We start from the raw sequence: 25,791 nt of genomic DNA, 5'->3' as shown, positions 1-25,791 counted from the left end.
ACTCTATAATTCTTGGGTAATTAAAAGTAATGATTACAATTGTGGTAAACCTTATATCATTTTGATGAGATGAACTCTTTTCATGCAACACATTTAATGTTTCAAGCAACATTTGAGATATTATCTCAAATGGCATATTATATTTCTTTTAAGTCAGTTAGGACATGTTTTGGAAAGATGCTAATAATTACCTATTCTCCACCAAAAATGAATTCATTATATGTTGCAATGTTTCTTTTAATTTATGGGTTCATTGACTGAGCTTTGTCAGCAAATTCACTTAAATTCCTTAGTGAATGGAGAAAGCCATACTATGCATTAAAATATATATTTTTGGCAAAGAGAGAAAAAAATAACAATACAATAAGGAAAAATGAGTTTGATATGTTTTATAATGCTAATAGTAATTTTTAAATTTTGGTTTCTTTTTCACATGTGTGGTGGTATATACTGAATCATGCTTGATGAAAGATTTCTTAAAGTGATAAATATTTTTGAGATTCTTCCACAGATACATGCATATGTGTCTGTGTTTTCATATATCATATAATCTGAATAAGTCTTCAGTTTATTCAAACCCTGGCCAGAAATTATACTTAATTGAAACTAAATTAACACTGAATAAGTAGCTTTTTTCAAAAAATTATTATAAACCTATTAAGATTTTTTGAACTTCTAATTTGATAATGGAGATATTTATATAACAAGATATAACATGAACCATTATATTTTTACTTAACTTATCAACGTGTTTCATGATTTCAATTCTTTTGTCTAAAGAACTAACAAGTTAATACTCTATCTTTTCTTTGAATTTAGACATAAATGAAGGGTTCTTTAGTAATAAAACGTTTTTTGTTTCTGAATATATTAATGGTACTCAGACACTAAAACATTATGAGATAGATCCATCCTCATTTTGGTAGCTACAGAAGCATGGCTGGCAGCTAAATAGAGAGAGCTTAGATTCCATTCTGAAGGGTAAATGGTGAAGGCAGAATAAGAGCAGACATTGAAAGAACTTTTGTTCTCAGAGAGGCTCAGGACAGCTTAATCCACTTCTTTTCTGTACTCAGGTGTTCAAGGACTTTACCTTTGCACTTTCAGCCTTGTGAATCACATGTGTGTCCATGCAGGCAGTTAATGAGCTGATAGAAAAAAGAAGCTCTGGACCAGAATGAGCTGCCAGTCATCAACATTTTGAGCTTCAAGGGAATTTGCTTTTGTAAGCCTCATGACTTCTGGACCTAACTCCGTGAATATGAACAAAATTTAAGAATATATAAAGCACTAAAAACAAATCTTTAAGCATTTCTGGAAACATCTAGGAAGAACTAGAAGCAGAAGATATTATTCTTACCTTTCATTAAAATTTGGGAAATCTGATGAAAACATGTCTAACCTATTATTTTATTATTTTTCTTAGAGTAGTAATTGATAAAGAACAAAACATGATTTGGCAAGTTATTTTTTTTCTCTTGGTAAAGAAAAGGATATGTACACTGACCCGCTGTGTAGTACAATTCCAGTTGCAATGGTGGCCTTTCCAGTGCACTCAGTGCAGCACTACTGCAGGGCCACCAGGTACATGGACTGCAACTCCCAGTCTCCTCCTGTAGCCATGCTAGGATGGCCTTCAGTATTTTCATGGAACTCCAATTCATTAAAAAAGAAAAAGTTTTATTGAAATTAACAGACACTCCATATGCAATATATCTGTACATATACTGCAAATGTACAAATGTGTTTAGCACTTATGGCTACTTTACTTACATAAAACAGGAAAGTGTAGATGTCCTCATCTCTATAATCAAAGTACCAGTAAGATCCCTGTTTTGCCTAACATAAAATGCTATGTATTAGCTTACAGGTTAAAGTGAGCTGAAACACATTGGTTTTTGTATACAGCTACTCTTGCTGTTTTTTGTATTGCTATTAGAATGTCTACTTTCTAATATTTGTAAATTCTCAATAATTATTATAAAGTAATGATAGCAGTTATTATCTGTTCAACACTATTCTCAGTGTTTTACATGATTTAACTACTTTGATCCTTACAGTAACTCAGTAAAGGTGGTAATATTATCATCTCCCCTACATAGATGAGGAAACTGAGTCATAGAATGAAACCATGATCTGACTGACTTCACAGGCGTAGTGAGTCTGCAGAAGCAGAATGACACCCAGAGTGTAATCAGAATCACCGCTCTCAACTTTTACACTCCTCTCACAACACTGATTTTTTTTGTTTTTGAGTTAATTTAAATGATTTTAAATGACATTAATGATCTGTCCAATAGTTAAAAGTGCATGGGTTTTGAAACCATAGTCAATATTGCAAATCAGCATGATATTTATGAAAATTGGGGTTGTACCATTATTTACACCTTGATATTACAAAATGCCTTTCTCATTGCTTACACTTTCCTCCCCAGTGTCCCTTCCTCTTTTCTTTGCTTTGGAAGACTAAATTAAAATTCCTCTAGTGAGTCAGTAAAGAAGCACACATTTATGAGCTATATATTGCCACACAAAAAAATTAAGTGTGTTTGATCAAAGACACTTTTCACAAATAAGCACTGTCTAAAAATAACATAGAAAACGTGACAGTCAGATTTTGGTAGTTATCAGCTGGTAATGGATAAATAAATATATACACACGTACGTACGTGTGTGTGTGTGTGTGTGTGTGTGTGTATAGATACACACACATATATGTATATATGTCACATTTTAAGTCCTGCTTCTTTTATGTATGTGAATATATGGGATTTAACAAGTGGATATATGCTACAAATATTGGGTATAGATGCTGGTGAATTTAACAGAATATTCTCAACTTGACCAACTTTCATTAAAAGTTCTTTGCGTTGTTACGAGCTGGTGTTGTGGCTCAGTGGCAGAGCGCTTGTCTAGCACTTGCGAGGCCCTGGGTTCAAATGTATTGGGTACAACTACAACTAAATAAACAAAATATTTTTTAAAATAGCTTAAAAATAAATAAATAAATAAATAACAAAATAAAAATATTGTGTCCATGTATATCTAAAAACATTTTTAAAAAAAGTTCTTTGCATTGTTACTTGATGTTGGATTATGCCTACTGTTGTATTTATTTTTTCATAATATTTTGTTTATTTTTAGCACTTAAAGCTAAATCTTGAAGTAGATGACTTGCATAAAAGTGTTCATGTTATGTCCATGTAGTAAGAATTTTTTGAAGATACAGAGCTGGAAAGAGTTATAATGTTTTCAAGAAACATGCAGGATATTGGAGAGATCAATAGCTTCAAAAAAACATGTAGACTTAGTTTATTTACTTCCTGTTGCTTATGGGAGATTTCACTGAGCACTGTCCTCATGCTGGGTTCCTTCCCTCCATTCACAGGTCAGTTGAAGATAGAGTCAGATAAATACGAATCAGAATGCATAGTGCAGTATCTGTGGCATTGGGGTAGTGAACTGTCCCTGTGTGAGATGAATATGAAGAATGGCTTAGGTTCTTAGGGTTAGTAAGGAGAAAAAAGTTATTCCAAATAGAGGTCACAGAAAACAAAGGCAAGAAGACAGATGTCACTAGCAGTGAGAAGGAAGGCAGTGATGAGAGTGAGAGATTCAAGAGATACTTGAAGGCAGAATAGACAACATTATGATTGATTGTGTGTGAGGAGAGCATAGTGGAGGATGATACCTGAATATCTGGCCTGGGCATTAGTGATGTTCAGATGACATTGATTGGTTCAGATGACATTGATTCAAATTTGGGGTGGAAAGATTATGATTTTTCTTTTCATTGCGTGTAATATTTCCTGTTCACCATCAGGAAATCTACCTGGAGATGTGAGAGCACTTATTCCAGCTCATGGTTAGAATCCATTGGGGGAGTTGCTTCTAGAACCCCTGCAGATACCAAAATCTGCAGATACTCAAGTCCTTTGCACATAACCTACACATATCTTCTTGTATACTTTAAATAATCCCTAGATTACTTATAATACCCAATACAATACATTGTGTGTACAATGTAAGTAGTTGTTAGACTATTTTTTTATGGTATAATGGCAAAAAAATCTGTACATGTTTGTATAGATGCAAGTTTTTTCAAATACTTTCAATAATGAAGTTATTGAAACTGCAGTTATAGAACCCACAGATATGTTGGGCTGACTATTTTAATTTCTTGTCATGCATCTTGTCTATAAATTAGGATCTTAGCAAGGAAAGGAGTCCTGCCTTGTTCATTTTTTTACCCATTCTTTCATCTTCCACATATCTTAGTAAGTTGTAAAAACTCAAAAATATAAAGCAGGATGAAATAAGTAAATGGATGAAGAAATAGAACACAGGAAACATAAAAGTTTTATGGGCACAATCCTAAGAAATACATTAGGAATTCAGCAGAAATATATTTTAGCATAGGAATTCAGTATTTAGTCCTAAAAATTCTGTCCTTTGGAAGATGTTCATACTTCACTGAAAAAAACTAAAGTCTCTATCATATGCATGAATTTAAATGAAAGTTTAAATTATTAAATTTTAAATCATTGTCTTCATTTTTAATATTATGTATATTAAAGTAATTTTTAAAAATATACCCTATTTGAAAGTGTACTTTATCTTGATAAAATTAATTTTATTTTGTCAATTTTATTCAAAATTATTTCTCTTCCCAGGCACTTATTTAAATATTATCCTTAGCTGTCACCATATCCCACATTAAGTAAATGTATTCATCTTTTATAATTATATCTCATTTATTTCCTAGTACTTTCAGTTAGATAAATAAGTATAAGTACCGATCTTAAGAAAATTATATATTTTTTGAGAATATAATTGGTGAAATATTCATATATAAGAGTAACTTAAATCATTATAGATACATCATTAATGCTTAATATTTGTTAATTAAATCTGTATTTAGATCTTAAAAATGACCATTTTTTAATTTAAAAATCACAGTGTCCCTATTCATCTATGCATTGAATATTCACTGAATATCTCTTATATGCTAGACATTGCACAAGAGACTGGGAATGTGTAGATCCTCTGCCTTAAATGTTTTCCAGCCAAGTGAAATATCTCTCCAACTCAGTGGGTTTGTGAATGTCCTAGACAGTTAGTAAAAGTAAAAGGTATCCATTCTCACCTCCGGAGAGTTCAATACCATAGAACAGGATGGCCTCCCAAGAGTTACCATTTGTAAGACATCTCATTTGATTGGGAGAGAGTGATTTTGCAAAGCAACTATAATCCATTTAAACTTGGATGGCATTTCTTAAATCCTGTGACTACAATTTCTATGTTACTGGAGTCAGAATAAAAACGCAGAAAAAAACTATCAAGTTTCTTAAGAAGTACAAGTCATTATTTCATTGGTACATGAAGCTATTCTTATGTTTATAAAAGCAAGTTAACTGATTTATCCGAGTAGCAAATAAACTAATTCATTTTACAAAATGAGCACCTTTAGATAGTAATTTCTGTAAAAAGTATAGAAATTGTTAAGCACCTGACAAAATATAGCAAAAACTGATTCATTTCCACTTTGTGAATTATATATTACCATAAATATTCAGCAATGGCTTTGTAGTTATTAAAGGGGTCAATGAACAGGAAAACCATTTTGTAAGCCACTAAGGGAAAACTACTCAAAGCCTTGAAAATCTTTCTCCTTAAACAAGACTTGAGAATAGATAGAAAACATTTCAATAGTCTATAGAAAATAAGCTAAACTACAATTTCTGAATAAGTATTCAAAGTAACAAATTGAAAGCTGCATTTAATGTTCAAATACAAATGTTCAACCTTGTTCTTGTGATGTTAGCCCTCATATTTGGAAAAATATTTTTAAGAATTGAATTTGTTATTAAAGATTCAGAGTAAATGACTGCCACTGGGAAATTAGAACAATGATCCTAAGTGGATAAGAAAAATTGAAGAAATGCAAATGTCATTTGAACAAAAAAATTCATTGCTATTTAAGTTAGAATAGATGAACATATACCTATTATTTCCTGGAATTTTAAAATCATGTAATAGATTTTAAAAATTATTGATATTAAAGTTGGGGAATACCTTAGTATTATATTAAGAGTGACACAATGGACTAATGATTGATTGCCAATATTACACAACTTTTAATAGCAGGTTCTACTTCATTCTACAGTTAGCTCAAAGTGAATTAGAGAGAGGAAAATTATCTAAAAGATATAAGTAGTAAATTAGTGATTTTTGATCTTTCCCCAAAAAATGTGTTACATTTATTCCAATTGCAAGGATAATTTAGTTTAAACCCTTTAGTTTATGGTTTGCATTTTCATTACCACCATCTCACATTAACTTCTTAATCGATTCCCTTTTGAAATTAGTAATCATGATTGCTGGTAAGTAACCAAAATACCATGCTTTTTGCAGCTGGATGAAGAAACCGCGATGTGGTGTACCTGACCAGACAAGAGGTAGCTCTAAATTTAACATTCGTCGAAAGCGATATGCATTAACAGGACAGAAGTGGCAGCACAAACACATCACTTACAGGTATGAGAACTGAAGAGGAATTTTCTTTTCACTGTGATTTTTTTTTCTTACATTTTGTTTGATATTTTCTGAGCATGAACTACATGTTAACCAATAGTGATATGATGTTATCGTTAGGAATTTAAAACTGCAATTGAGAAGAGATTGCCCATTTGGGGAATGGAATGGGCCTTCTTGGAAACATTTGCTCTCTTTAGCATACCATCTTTTAGGTTTTGAATGAATGCCAGTATTCTGAGGGACTTTCAGAAATATTATAATATCTGACAAACACACATAATCTAAAAAGTAATTAAACATTTAAGTAATTGCTATTTAAGTACAATGTCTCTGAATCTATTAATAATCTTTTAGAATCAATTTAACCATTTTGCTTTTTATCCTTTTGGTAATGGCTCTAGGGGATCTTGCTTTTGCATTGTTTTCAATGATGTAAAGTGCCTTCCAACTGAGAGTGACCGTTGCTGCTAGTGGAGAAGTTCATCTTTGTTCACCTGTTCATTGAACAACTGCTTATTGAGTTTCAGTATGAACAAAGAACAGTGCTAGGCCCTGGGGATATAGCAAAACATGGGAACCCTGTTTGTCCTCAGGAATTTACAGTCATGTGAAATTATAATTTCACATGCATAATTATTTCAATGTGATACCTTTATGAAAAGTATGGACTGGATGCAAAGGAAATGAAAACCAGGGTCATCCAGTTCATCTTTGAAAACCAGGGAGGTCTCTTACTACAATGACTTTTAGCCAAGACCAAAACAAAGAGAAATGATTTGTTAAAGCAATGGGCAGGAAAAATGGAGAGGAAATGTAAAGAAACATCACTATCAAATTATATGGTTAGAGATCTTTATAGTTAAAATCCTTGTGTAAAAAATTCCTCATATGCATGTGCTTAAAACATAAAATTTAAAATTCAATTTACATTTTGTCTGTATAATTGGAATGTGCCATTTGAATTTACTTTGGTTATTTTGGGAACACTTTTCATGTTACTTTATTTTCTATGCTGTCTTCCCAAATAACATGACCCTGAATTATTCTTTTATGCAAATTGTTGAAAGTATTTCTGCAGGTAAGACAAATCAAAGACAAAACAGCTTTGGGTCAAGCCCATAAAGTTGGTATTACAAGTATTGAAATTTGTTTATAGGATTTTTTAAAAATTCACAAACTTGTTCTACCATATCTGTAATCTGAATTTCCATAAAACATTAAGAACATATTATTAAGATTTTTTTAATGATTATCCTTTTTTAAAATACTTATCGCTTTTCATGTTCTCTGAGTTTTGGGAATATGTGATTTGGTCTCTGTAATTAATTTTAGGACAGTCTCAGTAATGAATTACTTCTGTTCTTTTCTTTCCTCTCCTGGTATTTTCATTATATGCCTTATATTTCACAGTTCTTAGATATTCTGCCCTGTTTTTAATTATTTTTTCTTTGCTTTTCTATTGGGGAGTTTCCATTGACATATATCTTTAAGCTCAACTGATTATTTTCTTGACCATGTTCAGTCTAGTAAGCCCATCCCATGAAAATAATTCTTTAATTGTTGAGAGCACATTATTTTATATCTAGCATTTTCTTTTGATTCTTAGAGTGTCTGACCCTGCTTACTTACCTATATATTTTCTTTATGTTGTCTATTTCTACCATTAGAATCCTTTATCATATTGATGTTATTTTCAATACGTTATTTGATAATTCTAAAATTTCTGCTATATCTTAGTTTTATTCTGATGCATATTTTCTCTCTTGAGATTATGTTTTCATTTGCCTTTTAGCAAGCTTATAGTTTTTTGTTGAAAGTTGTGTATAATGTATTAAACAACAGAAACAGTGTAAATAATCCTTTATGTGATGTTTTATGTTTATCTGTGTAGGAGCTAGGCTGTTTTTAATATTTCTGAAGCTGAATTTCCTTTGGTATTCTCTTTTTGTCTTTCTATCTTTAATGTCTCTACTAATTTTTTCCTTTTTATGTAAATTTTTTATTTATGTATGATAGCAGAATGCATTACAATTCTTATTACATATATAGAGCACAATTTTTCATATCTCTGGTTGTATACATAGTATATTCACACCAAATTGTGTCTTCATACATGTACTTTGCGTAGTAATGATCTTCATATTCCACCATCATTAATTATCCCATGCCCCCTCCCTTCCATTCCAACCCCTTTGCCCTATCTAGAGTTCATCTATTCCTCCCATGCTCCTGCTCAATATTCCACTATGAATCAGCCTCCTTATTATATCAAAGAAAGCATTCAGCATTTGATTTTTTGGATTGGCTAACTTCACTTAGCATTATCTTCTCTAATTCCATTTACCTGCAAGTGCCATAATGTTATTCTCTTTTATTGCTGAGTAATATTCCATTGTGTATATATGCCACTTTTTTTTATTCATTCATCTATTGAAGGGCATCCAATTGGTTCCATAATTTAACTATTATGAATCGTGCTGCTATAAACATTGATGTGGCTGTGTCCCTGTAATATGTTGTTTTTAAGTCCTTTGGGTATAGACCAAGGAGAGGGACAGTTGGGTCAAATGGTGGTTCCATTCCCAATTTTCCAAGAAATCTCCATCCTGCTTTCCATATTGGTTGTATCAATTTTCAGTCCCACCAGCAGTGTATGAGTGTACCTTTTTCCCCATATTTTCACCAACACTTATTGTTGTTTGTATGCATAATAGCTGCCATTCTGACTGGAGTGAGATGAAATCTTAGAGTGATTTTGATTTGCATTTCTCTAATTGCTAATGATGATGAACATTTTTTCATGTATTTGTTGATTGATTGTACATCATCCTCTGAGAAGTGCCTCTTCTGGTCCTTGGCCCATTTATTGATTGGGTTATTTGGTTTTTTTGGTGTCTATTTTTTTGAGTTCTTTATATTCCCTAGTGATTAGTGCTCTATCTGATGTGTGAGGGGTAAAGATTTGCTCCCAAGATGTAGGCTCTCTATTCACCTCACAAGATTGTTTCTTTTGCTGAGAAGAAATGTTTTAGTTTGAGTCCATCCCATTTATTGATTCTTGATATTAATTCTTGCACCAAAGGAGTCTTATTAAGGAAGATAGGGCCAAATCCCACATGATGGAGATTAGGGCCTACTTTTTTCTTCTATTAAGACGAAGGGTCTCTGGTTGTATTCCTAAATCCTTGTTCCATTTTGAGTTGACTTTTAAGCATGGTGAGAGATAGGAGTTTAATTTTATTTTGTTGCATATGGATTTCCAGTTTTCCCAGAACCATTTGTTGAAGGGGCTATCTTTTCTCCAATGCATGGTATTGACACCTTTGTCTAAGATAATTGTAGTTTTGTGGGTTAGTCTCTGTGTCCTCTATTCTGTACCATTGGTCCACCAGTCTGTTTTGGTGCCAATACCATGCTATTTTTGTTACTATTGCTCTGTAAGATAGTTTAAGGTCTGGCATAGTGATGCCACCTGCTTCACTCTTCCTGCTATTCTGAGTCTCTTATTTTTCCAGATGAATTTAATGATTGCTTTTTCTATTTCTATGAGGAATGTCATTGCAATTTTGATGGGAATTGCATTAAATCTGTGTAGTGCTTTTGGTAGTATGATCATTTTGATAATATTAATTCTGCCTATCCAAGAGCAAGGTAGATCTTTCCATCTTCTAAGGTCTTCTTTGGTTCTTTCTTTAGGGTTCTGTAATTTTCAGAAGCAATCTGTAATCTTATTATTAAATCTCTTTGTAGTGAGCCTGACTCTCTGGGCTTTGACCTTCAGAAAAGTTCCCTCTTTGCCCCCTTCCCTCTTCCTTTTGGTGGGACAGAAAGGATAGAGGTGGCTGCCTAGTTTAATTGCCTTTCACCTAGATCAGATAAGGCTCTGAAAAAATGATTTTCTTTGAAGGCAGGCTTCATTATGGAAATTCATCCCAGTACCCTGTGTGTATTTGAGGAGCCTGGCCATCCTCCTCCCTTTACTAGAAGGGTCTTCACTGCGAACCAGATGGGGCCTCTAGAGGCAAAGCTCATGAGTGTGTAGAGGAGCCTCTATACTTTGTCCCTGGGTGTTTTGAATTCTCAAGCTCCTCCAGGCTTCTATTCAAGTGTCCTACCCTTTTCCTGATTTGGGGGGCTATTGCAATTGGAAATTTCCAATTTTATGCATTTACCCCTTTCTCCAGTTTGCTTTGTGGCTTCAAGTATCTGATAAATTGAAGAAGCATTCATTTTGGAGAGTGATGACTTGTGTGCAGTTTACATCTTAATGCAGAACACTGGAAGCGCGTAGCTATCTTTGTAATAAATCAAAATAGACAATATATACATATGCAGTGTGCAGTCTTTAAAAGAGTAGCACTTAACATAGATACAAAAATATAAGATCAAAGAATAACTCTACCATTTTGAGCCTTTTATATAGAAAATTATGAATGTTTATTAAAAGATGTAACAGAAGGCCAAAAAATGAATGTAGAGGAATATTTTATTCTCGATAGAAAAAATAAATATGGTGAAGGTTTAGGTTTTCCCCAAATGCATTTTCATCCAAACCAAAACTCCACCAGCATTTTGGGGCATAATGGAACACACTGAATCAAAAATATCTTGAGGAAGAGTGAATGCCAAGGAAAGCATCAAGGTGCTTTCACATAGTAGATATGAGGACTTATTTCAAATCAGTACCAATTAAGAGTACTAATTATATGGCATAATCTCAAAGATAGACAAATAGGCCAGTAGCACAAGCAAATGATTAGAAAAACAGACTTACACGTATCAGCAAAATTCATTTATGCCAGGGTAGATTTATTAGATCAGATGGAAAGGATGGGCTACTTCATTTAGAAAATTACTGTGATTATTGGTTATCTATATAGAAAACAATGGAGTTCATTTTACACTCCAACCACGTTCAAAAGAAAGAATTGATAAGTCCATAAGCTTAGATAATTCCGTGTATCTATACTCATCATTTCCATTTCAGAAAGTGGCCTTTTTGGTTGATTTCCAGACTCTTGAGAGTGCACCCTATTCAGTATCTCTGAATCCTATGATACTGACCATACATCTTCCTTTAAAGAAAGAAAGGAAGGAATGAAGAATGGAGGGAGGGAGGGAGGGAGGGATAAGAGCTGTTATATTTAGAATTGATTATAATAATTTCACTTTAGCTCGGTTTCTGTACTGACAATAGCCTCACAAACAGTTGTGTACATTGAAATAATTAGGTGTTTGTCCCTGGAAACTCTAAGGTTCTACATAAGGACAGAATGTGGCTGAACCCTGTTTTAAAGTAAGAAAAACCTGGGTTTTAATCCTGAGTCTGAAGCTCACTACCCAATAAGCCATAATTGAGTTCCTTATATCTAAGTCTCCTTTTCCCTACATGTAAGTGAGAATTGTAACAATACTTACCTTACAAGGCTTGGGGAAAAACAAGTAATGTAATGGAAAAAATAATAAATTGTGAACAGTGGTTGAAATATTGTGGATAACAAATGCCAGTTTTTATCAGTGTTCCTTTTAATTTATTGAACAAGTCACAGAAATACTTGAGTGTATTTTAACAGGAATATAGAAAGTCAAGAATGAGAGTTAAGAAAATTTCATTTTAAAGTTAACATTTAAAACATATTAGGAACTTTCCTGATGTATAAGTACTATAAAAAAAACATTTGCTACTATTTACTTACTACATTTAGAAATATAAACACAAAATCTGATATTTGCGCCCAAAATATAATTATTCATGGAAAGGATAACTGAAGTGTTCCATTACAAGGTGCAGACAAGATTTGGGGGTAGAATTTAGGTTTTATTTTATAACAAACTCATTATAAACCAATGGCATATTGTGACTCTGAAAAAGCTAAAATCGTAAGAGTACATTGATAATATTGACAGACAGCAAATTGTTACTGATGCTAATTTCTCTATTTGGTTTGTTGACCACACCTTTTGTCATGAGCAAGCCATGCCATCAACATAGACCAACACATTTGTGTCTTTTTATAGTTTCAGGATTTATTTAATAACAATACTTTCATAGGCTACACTACTTTTAGGTGTGGCACTTTACCAAATACTCAAAAGTCACCTGGTAGTCATAAGCCAGACAAACACAAGTGGTTTTATTCCAGTCTTAATTTCTAATATCTGTAACATACAAATTACACTTCACACAATGATATATACACATCATTGTGTGTGTGTGTGAGTGTGTGCATGCATATATAATAGAAAGACTAAGAAAGGGTTAATACAGCTGCAGAATTACAGGATGCTGAGACCAGAGCACAGGCAGAGAGAAAGGGATGCAGATTTTGAACCACCATAAGTGATCAGATAAGGATTTTAACTCACCAATTACATGGAGTTTTCTAAGCAAAGGGTCCAGAGGGATGGCATTTTCAGTTTGAGACTGTGAACTTGAAGTGTCAGCTTGAGGTGTCACCTTGGAAGAGAGCCATGTATGTGTCAACTGCACTCTGCTGAAGCCCAGGGACAGAGATTCAGAGATTTGTCATCTCTGAATTTTTTATGATTTTTCTGGGTTAGGCTCCTGATGTGTGACTAGGTGACTGGGTCAAAATAGTACTGTGTCCAGTTACGGGAGGATTCTCCTTTTATGGATCTTAGGTAAGGGGATAATGTCTGGTGGGATTAGCAAACCCCCAAGTCTGGTGTTCCTTGTATGATTTGGGATGTTTATGTGACCAGGGATTCCTTGACTTAGTTTGATAACTTGGCACATAAAAGCTATTTATCAGTTTGTGCCTCATGTTGTGCTGGACAGATGGTGATTACTTACGTTTATAAACAAGGTGTGGAGTAATTCTACCTTGGCACTTGTACTCTAGTAGTTCATGGCCAACTAATGCTTTACAAAATGGAGTAACTGGGTTTAGGCAAACCTGAAAACTGCTGTTCAGAATATATCATGGAGTGACTCTGAGCAGCCAGCTCCCGACACCTATCATGATGTATATTTTCTCTTATGGCAAACACATTTTTTATTGCTTCTTGGCAAATCAAAGTATACTTCCAAATAAATCAAAATGGTAAAGGGCCCTGAATGTAGTCACATGAGGAACAGTTCAAGATTAAAGCTAAAGTTTGCCAACATGATAGAAAGAATATTTAGAGGAGAGATTTCCAGTTATTCTCAAAATGCTTATAGTCTTTAGAAAATATAATATTTTAAATTATTGGAAAATTAACCATCATATCAATCTTCTTCATCATTCATGGCATTTAAATTAAGAAATTTATATTTATTTGTCAAGTAAATTAGAGGCCATTTTTATAATAGTTAAAGTTAGTTGCTGAATAAATTCTAAGTAGGTTTTGCATAAGCTTTTTCACAAAATAATAGAAACTTATTGATTACCAATTTTATTAAAGAGATTTTATTTCCCAAATTTGATGAACACTGTATAAAATAGATTAATTTTTTCAGAGTTCTAGATTTCAAAATATTATGTAGTGGAGGGGCATTGGGATAGGAACCTAAATTGCTAGGTGAGCCTATTTTTAAAATCATAGTATATTTATTCATGTAATGCTATGATATGTTATATTGATTAGTTTTGATTTTCACAGTATATTCATCCTTTAGCTACCCTTGATGTTAAATGAATGCCTCTATGACAACTGAAAGCACACTAGAAGTTATTTTACTTTAATAATTTATATACAGCAAAGATACTCAGAAGTTGCTAAACAATAATCAGTTTATTAGGAGAAATATTTTCATCATTCCCTCTGAACTCAAAAAGCACACTGAGTTTGATGATTCTGTTGACTACAAAGAGAACTCAACTCATGTGTCCAAGGGATACATAATAAACTGAGAAAGGGACCCTTTTTAAATTAGATCCAAGGTATATGTACTTAAATCTGTCTTGTCTAGAAAGCCAGCAACTTGAGAAATAACCAATTATTTAATGTATGTTTTGTTGGAGGGATTACATATTTAATTCCCTGACAATTTCTGGTACATAAAAATGTTGTGAAGCCATGACTATGCAAAAATCATACTAATAAAAGTAAATTAGTTTGTTCAGTTTATCATGATAGAACATTATAATATATTCTCTCTATATTCTCATAATTCAACCATGCTATTTATCTAGTTTATATTCTCAGCAAATGTCTATTTTCCTATACAGTAGATTTTCTTTAGTTGATAATAATTTTGCATAAAATATTAGTGAGCTGTTCCAAATAAATAATTTTCTATTTAATTGTACGTGCTATTTAACTTTCTTCATATAAAAATAATTCTGACACAAGAATAAAATTTTTTATTGCAAAGGTATGTAGCTATTTTTCTTGTTTTCTCTATTAGAGATAAAACAGTAATATAACTTTGAAAGAGATTTATCAGTATATCAAAAAATGGAAGGATCAATAATCTTAAGTATGTAGAATTTTTATTCTGGTATGGATCTGATGATGTTAAAACTAGAAAATTCTAACTTTTGCAGTGACCTATTGTTAGCTAAATGACATACTTTTTTTGCCAGTACCAGTATTCTGATGAGTAACATCTAGAACTTTTCCCTTCATCAATTTTATGTAAAATTGTATAAGATGTGATCTAATATCAAAGATACCTATTATCAACTTTTTAGGTTAAATTTCCAAAATGTATTAAAATTGAAGTTTGAAAGAATCAATGAGATAGAATAATGAAATAACCAGATACAGACTTGAGAAAAATAAACCCATTGTCTTAAGAAGTATATTAACTTTATCAAAAAGAAGAAAAAGCAAGTAAAATATTTTAAAGTTAATTTAACTTTGTTAAGTTTTTCAGACTAAACTTTCATTATATTCATTTTATAGTATTTCTTTTTTGTTAGTATATTTAATCTTTTGCACAGTCCTTATTAAAATTGTTCAGAATATCAGTCTATTTTATTCTTATTACACATGATCTCTCTGTGCACTTTTTATTTTAGATATTAGTAAATATAAAATATACCTCTCAATGTCATAAAAGTTTCTAAACTCCTGTTTTTGTTTGCACCAGTTTCAGAACTTGAGCTCTGATTCTGAAGCACGTTTGTATGTCTTGTATTTATAAATGACACCACGTGTATTGTGTTGAAGTATTTTGGAAGTTCATTAGTACATAGCTTCAAAAAATGCAAGGATGTATTCTTCAGATCCAAACAGTGCTCCACATTCATTATTCCTTACTGTATTTTTGCTTCGTTTTCTCAGAATCATTGTGTACTTGTATATAAGTCATACTGATAATTTTATTTTTCCTATTTGTATTATTATTTATTACTTGAAGTAAACAATTAATTTCTCTTTTTCACATGGAATTCATCACCAATCCACATCAACAGTTCTCTTAGAAAATATAGTAAAATATAATCGTTTAGAAAATATAGTAAAAACCAGTCCTGTTTGTCTTCATGGCTATCATCCTTATCCATATTTCTATCTTCTCTTGTGTGACTTCTGAAATGTTTTATTATTTCCATTCTTGTCCCCTTCTCCAGTTTCCATATTTGTGACTGGAATAATATCAAGGAACTTCTGTGCTTAAAATTCTGCAGTGGCTTCCCCCTTCACAGAATGCAATCCAATTCCTGCCAGTCCTTTCTCATTTTGTATCATTGTCCATCATGTTCATTTTACCCCAACTCACTCAGCAGGCACATGCTTTGAACTGACCCAGTTTGCTTGACCTGCTTATTGTTCCTTCTGTTGGGAAACTCAGCACTGGGTTTCTTTTCATTCCTCCTGTCATTGAAATAATTTTTATAATCTCTTCACTTCACCTTCCCACCCCTCATGTTGCCATCTGAAATTATCACTGTTTTATGTTCTTTTCACTGTCTATCTCTTGTCACTACAATATGTGAGCACTGTAACAGAAGATTCTAGCATCTAGGCCAATACCTACTATATGGTAAGTCAATATTCAGAGTTCCGACATTATTCTGCTTACCTCTTCACCCACAAAACAGGAAATTTAGAGACCAAGGTAGACATAGGTCTGTAATGCTCAATGTAGATGTTCACTCTTTCTCAAAATATAACTCAGAGCACAATACTGAGTAGGACACAGAATTAAAGCCAACTAACAAAATAACAACAGAACATTGCCTATCTTTCTCCCTGAGAAGGCATGAATTCTTTTACTCTGTTCATGGCTTGGCTAGGGTAAAAAAATTGTTGGTGCCTTCCTCAGCTCTTCCTTTTCTCTCACAGATTATGACTAATCATAAGTTATAGTAGGTTTATCTCAAAGCACATCCAAAATACAACTACTTCTCAGTGTCTCTTCTACTACCACTGGTCCAAAGTGCCTGTGAACAACCCAATGAGATGGGCTTTTATACCTATCTTACAATAGTTCCCAATGGGTCTTCCTGTTTCAACTTTTGTTCTGCTTTAATATATTTTCTACATCATGGCTCAAGTTATCTATTTGAAGAATAAGTCAAATATCACATCCATGTTCCTGATGCTGCAGTGACTCAGAACAAAGTCCTGACCCTCACCACACCCGCTTTCTAACCTATACCAGGTACCATGCTATCATTTGAATTACTAAAATTATCTCCACTTGAAGACCTTCCACTTACCATTTCTTTCTGTAATACTCCTCTCCTTCGTTCCATTTCTACTTGGATTGCTGCTTTTTTCTTGTATATAATGAATAATAGTTACCATTAATTAGTCATTGGAAACTTTACATACAAAGAACTAGCAATAGAATTCAAGACAATGGATTCTGACAATGTTTAGGATGAAGCTTTTTAGAGCTCTCCAGATCTGACACTTAGAAATATTTCTCTAGATTCCTGTAAACCTTAACTTCCTTTTTTGTAAGATAGGTATAAAAGCCCATCTCACTGGGTTGTTCCAGGAATATAATTAGATGTTGTAAAGTGCTTGCCTGGCTTATAGTGAATGCTCAAATAATACAATTATTACTTTAGCATAATTCTTGATTGCCATTGTAGTTATCTGGACATGGTTACAATTGGGTTGCATATCGTCTCCATGTTATTCTTTGCCACTGGAAAGTATATATTAAAAGTTTTTACTTTTTTTGGCAGGGGAGGGGATACCACGGATTAAACTCAGGGGCACTTGACCTCTGAGCCTCATTCCCAGCCCTATTTTGTATTTTATTTATAGACAGGGTCTCACTGAGTTGCTTAATACCTCACTATTGCTGAGGCTGGCTTTGAACTCCTGCCTCAGCCTCCCAACCCCTTGGGATTACAGGCATGCATCACCACACCTGGCTAAAAGGTTTTATATGCTGATGAATAAATTTTAAAAGCAAAATAATTTTGCTTTCTATATGTACAATGACATACATTAGAGACACTGTAATTTGACTATCACTCCATCATTAGCTTCCAGTTCTTGAACATTATAGTCTTTTTGTACTAAAATATTTTCTTAGTATAAATTCATATTTGGAAGACATTATTGTTTGAAAGGGTTTGAAACTCACTTATCACTCCCGTGGAATTTACTCAGTGTGTTGTACATTCATGTCGAGGGTTTATTGTACTGCAGTGTAAAAAATATATAGACTAGGGCTAGGGATATAGCTCAGTTGATAGAGTACTTGCCTTGCCTGCACAGGCCCTGGGTCCAATCCCCAGTACTGTAAAAAAATTACTAAATAAATACATATACACACAAAACACACACACACACACACACACACACACACACACACACATATGCACACAGACTTGCCAGGCACAGTGGCACATACCTGTGATCCCAGTGACTTGGGAGGCTGAGACAAGAGGATCACAAGTTCAAGACCAGCCTGAGCAATTCAGTTAGAACCCTAAGCAACTTAGTGAGATCCTACATCAAAATGAAAAAATAAAAAAGGACTGGGAATGTGGCTAAGTGGTAAAGCACCTCAGAGGAGGGGAAAAAAAAAAAAAAAAAATATATATATATATATATATATATATATATATATATATATATATATATATATATTTATGAGAGAGAGAGAGAGAGAGAGAAAGCTTTTTTGCTTCTGTGACTAAAGGATCAGACCAGAACTATAGAGGAGGAAAACTTTGAGGGCTCATGGTTTCAGAGGTCTTAGTCCATAGAAGGCTAGCTCCATTCTCTGGGGCTCAAGGTGAGGCTGAACATCATATTGGAAGAGTGTAGCAGAGGGAAGCCTCTCACATCATGGTGAACAGGAAGCAGAGAAGAGTGTCTCCACTTGCCAGATACAAATATATATCCCAAAGCCACCTCCTCCAGCCCCACCCCACCACTTCAGTTACCACACAGTAGATCTCGATCACTCATTGGGTTAAGACTCTCACAACCCAATCATTTCTCCTCTAAACCTTCTTGCATAGTCTCACACATGAGCTTTGGAGGACACCTCATATCCAAACCATAAAACTATATATTATATAAATATATAAATATACTTATATAAATATATACATTTATATAAATCTATACATACATATATTTATATACTTAAATATATATTTATATACATATATGTATGCATATCTATTTCATGCATATATACACACATATGCATACATATTAGTTTCATTTATGTTTCAGTTAGAAAAAAAACAAAATTATCTAGAAAAAATAAGTATCCAATTAGTATAAACATAATCAAGAATAATATTGATAATATTTCATTGATTGTGTTAGCATAAGAACAAACTAAATAATCTGATTTAAATTCATATGATTACTCAGTACATTTTTAATTAGAAAAGTTAAAATAATAGTGTATCAGAAATTATAATCTTTTGTTTAAAACTTAAGAAATGATTATGTCTGCTGAATTAGTGTTCATAAATAAAGAAAAGCATGAGTACAATATTTGAAATTGATGTGTGCAGATACAATGATGTACCTCTAAATAATTAAAAACATGAAGAAATTGAAATTTTTATTTTAAATTGAACCCATTGTACAGGTTTGATTGTTTGGCAGATCTCCCTTCCTGCATTATTCTCCAGGAGGCAAATTGATTGTTAACCATTTAACCATTCTGCAAAGATCTTTTCACTGATAACTTTAATAATTAAACACTATACTACTGATAATTGAATGATCCCAAGAGAGTAAAAACTAGCTATGAAGACAAGAAGAATACATAAATTTCATTTTAATATTATTAGTTTTTTCCTTTACATTTTACTGAGCTATGATCTAAATCTGAAATAAGATTGACATAATAGAGCCAAGCTAATTATTGTCTTTTCTAACTTTCAGCATAAAGAACGTAACTCCTAAAGTAGGAGACCCTGAGACCCGTAAGGCTATTCGCCGTGCCTTTGATGTGTGGCAGAATGTAACTCCTCTGACATTTGAAGAAGTTCCCTACAGTGAATTAGAAAATGGCAAACGTGATGTGGATATAACCATTATATTTGCTTCTGGTTTTCATGGAGACAGTTCTCCCTTTGATGGGGAGGGAGGATTTTTGGCACATGCCTATTTCCCTGGACCAGGAATTGGAGGAGATACTCATTTTGATTCAGATGAGCCATGGACACTAGGAAATCCTAATCATGATGGTAAGTTTATACTTTCTTTGCAGTGTAAATAGACTTATTTTTATTTTTAGAATGTCCCAGGGATTTACTAATTTACAAGCGTAAGGCATTGATTCTAATTTTCCTTTAAAGTTATAAAGCAATATGTAAGGCTTGTTATGTTTTAGAACAAGAATTGGTATGAGTCAGTAGATAATATAGTTATGCATATGTTCTTTTGGTTAGAGATTAAAACCTTACACTGCATTTGTAAATACTATAAATTTAAAAACAACTTCATGATAAAACAACTAACATGATAGTTACTTGAATAAAAGGCATGTGTTTCTAGACAAAAATACATATTTGATTCTGATTTTTTTAACATTCAATTATAGCATCTTAGACTTATATGATTCCTAAGCATCCATGTGCCTAATTCTTGTAAGACTTAAATATTTTCCCTCCTCTCTATTGTAGAATGTTGTTCTACTACAAGAATGCATAGCTTTGATGACAACTAATCAGCTAATAAAACTCTTAATTCCTCCTTGATGAGTTAAGCCTAGTCATGAAATGAAGCTTTGTTAATGCATTAGAAGGTTTAGTTAGCTGGATTATTGTAATAGCTTCGCATATTTAGGACACCCAGGGTTCAGTCATGTAATGGATAGAACAGAGGTTGAGTTAAAATGGCAATCAGTTTTCAAAGAAAACATAACTGTTCTTGTTTTCCAAAATAAATTATATTTATATTTTTCAAAACTTTTTATTTAAAAGACAGAGACAGATTTATCAGGAGATTTCAAGTGTAGTGAAATGAAAAGCCAAAAACCTTGGAGTCAAGCAGATTAATGTTTAAAAGCTGACTAAATAGCCATCAGTTCAAAAAGCCTCTGTCTGATGTGTATTTTCTTATTCTTACCATGTAGTTTAAATAGCAGGCTATGAAGAATGTGAGTGGAAGCTCTTTCTATGCAGGACTATTTAAACTATATCTGAGCATCTAATAATACAATATCTGGCAACATGGTTGTTGAACCATAAAGATTGATTCTTTGTGATGTATCTAAGAAATAAGAAAAAAAGAAAAAAAAACTAAAAAAAAAGTTTGATTCTGATATCACTTAAAATGAAATTTTCTTTTATCAAAGTCACACAATCATTCCAATGAAATCTCTCAGACTTCAAGTCAATTGTTAGCATTTTGTTTTTGCACTCTAAATTATTAAAAAGAGTGGTACTTCTAATGGGAGAATTTTGTTGGCACAGGCAAAAGTATGTTTGCTTCCAGGGAAATAATGGTCTTGAAGTTCTGAAAACAGAAAATAATCTTTTATTACAATTATATATCCAATTATTAAAGTCACATTATTTTTAACTAATAGCTATATATACTTCAGGACAATATGTAACATTTCCATACGTGTACACATTTTGTAAAGTTTAAATAAGATTAAATATGTATAGCTCCTTAAATACATATCACTTCTTTATGCTGAAACTTTAAAATCTGTAGTTTTGAAGTTGTGTTAATTTGGCTTTTTGGCCACATAAATTAAAATGTATTAAAATCTTATATGAAGGAGAAAACTATCAAATTGCCAATATTTTGTCTTAGTATGCTGAAATCCTTGAAAAGAAGGGCTATAATAATTCTTGGATGTGTGCTCTATTAGTGAGCTTTTAAGACATCAACCAACACTTTTTAAAAATAGACAAAGTTTTTAAGAAAAACTCAGTTAAGAGGATTTGATGACATAGGAAATGGGAATGTTTACATTCATTTGAGTATGATCATTGCTGTGAATTATTTTTGTTTTGTATATTGTTTTTCAAGGAATGGATATATAGGAAAAAAATCTGAAATATAGCATGTGGCCTGTAGGTGTGCAATCACTTTAAGTCACTTGTCACTGAGAGAATCCACTGGTTTATCTGATTGCTTCCTAACTTATACTGTGGAGGTAGAACATTCTCTGCACATATAGGCACATGACTAAAAACTTAAAACAGTTGTTTGATACTTGGTTTTTCATTTGGAGAAAAATATGTCTTTAGCACTCAAATAAGAATGTTTCGCCTTGTGAATGTGCCTAAAGGAAAGAACTGTACAAAATAATAATGTTTCAGAATTGCAAGGGATTAGTGAGATGTTAATTGACTGTAGGAAATGTAATTCCATAAAGATTTACTGCTTAATTGAAATTCAAACTCTTAACCAGAAACAGCAGGGCAGCCAGGGAGTGTCAGGCTGAAGTATTGATCATTTATCAAAAGAACAGCCTCTAGCTTTGCTTGTGGTACTGGGGAATGTGGGGAGAATTCATGCCTTTGTATATACTAGATCCAAACTGCATGTGAGACTATTGTATCACAAATAATACAAGACAAAATTTTACATCTTCATCAATAAACTTTTGTTTTTCTTTAATCTAGTCCTGGAATGCCCCTGGCTTACTTACCTGAATTATTTTCTTCCTATCCTATTTACAGCTCTTGAGCAAGGAGAAAACAGAGCAGCTTGGTTATTTAGTGAAAATGCAAATGAAAAAGCCTTTTGATAAGTACCCAGCTCATTTTCCACAGCATATTGCTCAGCTAATGAAGGCAATTTGAATTCTGTCTACCTCAAAAGAGATAAACGGTGTCTTAGGTTGCCAGTAACCCTTAATTCATTGTTATCTACTTTCCTATCAATTTGCTTATAGTCATGATATTTTTTGAAAACTCAAGCTGAAGGCCATTAAGTAAATTAAAATAACTATCCACATTCTCCCTCTCTGTCTCACACACATACACATACTCATTGTCTCTTTCACACGCATACATCCCTAAAAAAATTATGCTGTTTTTCTATTTTTTAATTTATTTATTTGTATTGAGTTTTTAATTTTTGTTTACTGAATAAGTAAAATATATCCAGAGTAATTCAAAAGAAAGTATTTATCATGATAGGGTTTTTGAAAATAATATATTGACAGTAGTTTGGAAATCTTAACTCTAGAATGTTAAACTTTATTTTGGATTACATTAGCTTATAGTTTCCTTGGCTATGATATAAAATTTAAGTGGAATTAAAATTACAAGCACAAACATATCAAAAAGCTATTTCTTTTTTTAAAAAAATACCTTTATTTTGTTTATTTAATTATTTATGTGGTACTGGGGATCTAACCCAGTGCCTCATGCATGCTAGGCAAGCACTCTACCTCTGAGCCACAACTCCAGCCCCCACAAAGCTATTTCTAAACAGACAAATATCTAAGTAGTAATGAGATTTCAAATTGATCATCTCTGAGCAAAAAAAAAAAAAAAAAAAAAAAAAAAAAACCAAAAAAAAACCTATTATAATGATATATAAAACTTAGGATAGAATAATATCTAAATAATGTCCTATTTACCATTGCAGTTACAATTCTGCTAACAAAAATAATGCAACACAATGACTATTTACTGTTTTGAAAGTTCATAGCCTAAAGTAAAGGGCATAGCACTCTTGTGGCAGGCTGTCCAAAAATATAAGGAATGGAGATTAATAATGATAAAAATGTCACCTGAGACATCAAAACTCTTAAATCTATTCTGTTTTTCAATGTGAGATTATTATTTCATCCCAACCTACTCACTCATGAATACTCAAAGGATTTTCATGATGTGATTCTTGAGTCAATGGACCTGACTTATGCCAACCATGGAGAATTAACACTCTGTAAGAAAGATGTAATCTTGGGTACACTAGTACAGAAAGTACATGCCCTAGGTAAACCCAGATATTTGTCAGCTGTCTGATACTTCCCCACACTTTCTGTTCATGTTAGAGCTGCTATGGCTATACGACATGTCTCAGAGGTACAGGATGTGAACTTTTGTCTTTGAGGAAAGGAGATAGATGCTAACTGGTTATTATGAAGATGTCTGTCAGTCAGCAACACAGTCTGAGGGAATAATCTAGAGCTATTTATCCTGTGGTTTTTTAAGATAAGGGAAGGACTCCATATGACTAAGCAGTCAAGGGCTTAACTTGTCCTTAAACAGGCAAACTTACTGATATTTTAATTTCTAAAATGATCTCTCTACTGCATAGTTTTTACCTTAGCATGTTTTATCAAATCTTGGAAATTCTGTCTTTCTCAAAGAAATTTGGCTTTCACCTTCATGGCAGTGTTTTTTTACTTGTCTGTTTTTAAAACCATGTGTTATTTGCTTTAAAACCTTCCTGGAATGATCTTTATTTCACAAAGTTTATTTTATTTCACTAGACTAAGTGACTTCAAGTTTGATAGTGTCAACTCTTTTGAAATCGATCCATTATGTAGCTTCATTTGATCATTTTGCAGTATCAAGTTGTGTGCAATTAGAGAACAGCCTGCAAATTGATGTAGTCACGCTCATAAAAACTATTTCATTATTCCAGTATTAATAAAATGTATAGATAGATCATGAACATTAATAGCCTATAATATAGTTATTAATAAATGAAAGAGAGAAATGCCCATGACTTTTAACACAGTAGAATTTAATTTCTTGTGCATTTGATGGGAGAGAGCGGCTCTCTCCCATAGAATGGAGTTTTAACCATAATTAATACATGACATCCAAGGTTGCCTCAGATGTCAACATTCAGGTGGCAGTTGAGAGAAATGAGATAAGTGTGCCCAAGGTTTTAGGTGTCCATCCTGCAAGTGGTGTCTATAACATTTCTGCTCAAGTTCCACTAACTAAATTTCAACCCCATGGCCACACCTAATCACAAGGAACACTAGAGAAAGGCAGTGGATTAAATAAATAGCTAGTAAGTGACTTCTACACCAGTATGTCAGGAAATAAGCAATATTACTTGGATTTTACATACCACTCTATAGGTAAGTTGCTTAATCATAATCAGCTTTCATTTGAATTTTAACCTATTAATGATTACTTAATTTCTGTTATTTCTGTTCTTCTACAGTCTGTGTAGGAAATTTCCTTCAAATTCATTTTTAAATAGGTGATTTTTCCTTAAATCTGGATTGTCAGCAACAAAACAAAATTAAATGTTTAAAATTTAGCCATTTTTATGAATATAAACAATATTTTTAAGCTTTTGAAATAATTCAGTTGGCTTGAATTTAAAAATCTGCTAGTTTTATATTATTTAAATTATTCAAGACCATTAACAAATTTCTACCTTAACTTTGTCCATTTTTTGCCACAATACCAGCCACATCAGTATAAAATCATGCATCTTTTCATTTTAGCAAATTATATTCAGTTTAGACAAATTTATATACTCTTGTCCTTACATTTAATTTGTCACCTTCTTCTTAATTTGACATCAAATGTGACAATAAAACCTTTCTCCCCATTTAGAAAGGGAGGAGAAATCAACCTTGTAAACCACAATGCTTATTGTTGTTTTTTTTTTTTTTTTTTTTAACCATCGGTGTAATGTATCAGGTGGGCAGAAGGAATTTCTACCCTGTTGCATGTATTTTAACCAATGGAAATCAACTTAAGATAATGAGATGTCACCCTACTTTCTAGGTTTTAGTTGAAAAGGATAGCATGTAAAAGAAAAGAGGTAATTCAAAAACACTGATTATTTTTAATCAAAGATGCGTGAAGAAGAAAACAAAAAATAATATTAATGGCCTAATTTACTTGTGCATTTAGTATGTCCCAGATACTATTCCATATTAGCTTTTATATATTAATTCACTATTTTTTTTACAAAGTAGGT

General features: G+C 32.5%; 1 protein-coding gene across 1 annotated transcript in view; it reads left to right on the top strand.

Moving 5' to 3' along the window:
- The window catches only part of Mmp16 (matrix metallopeptidase 16), a 253,800-nt gene that overhangs the window by 125,024 nt on the left and 102,985 nt on the right, over positions 1-25,791 (top strand). The window contains exons 3-4 of the mRNA XM_076836056.1: positions 6,415-6,537; positions 19,807-20,111. Coding sequence (XP_076692171.1) covers positions 6,415-6,537; positions 19,807-20,111 — 428 coding nt within the window. The remainder of the gene's footprint in view (positions 1-6,414; positions 6,538-19,806; positions 20,112-25,791) is intronic.

Source organism: Callospermophilus lateralis, chromosome 16, assembly GCF_048772815.1.
Source record: "Callospermophilus lateralis isolate mCalLat2 chromosome 16, mCalLat2.hap1, whole genome shotgun sequence".
Taxonomy (NCBI): Eukaryota; Metazoa; Chordata; class Mammalia; order Rodentia; family Sciuridae; genus Callospermophilus; species Callospermophilus lateralis.
Note: the sequence above shows the minus strand (reverse complement) of the source record. Positions and strands in the feature narration are given on the sequence as shown.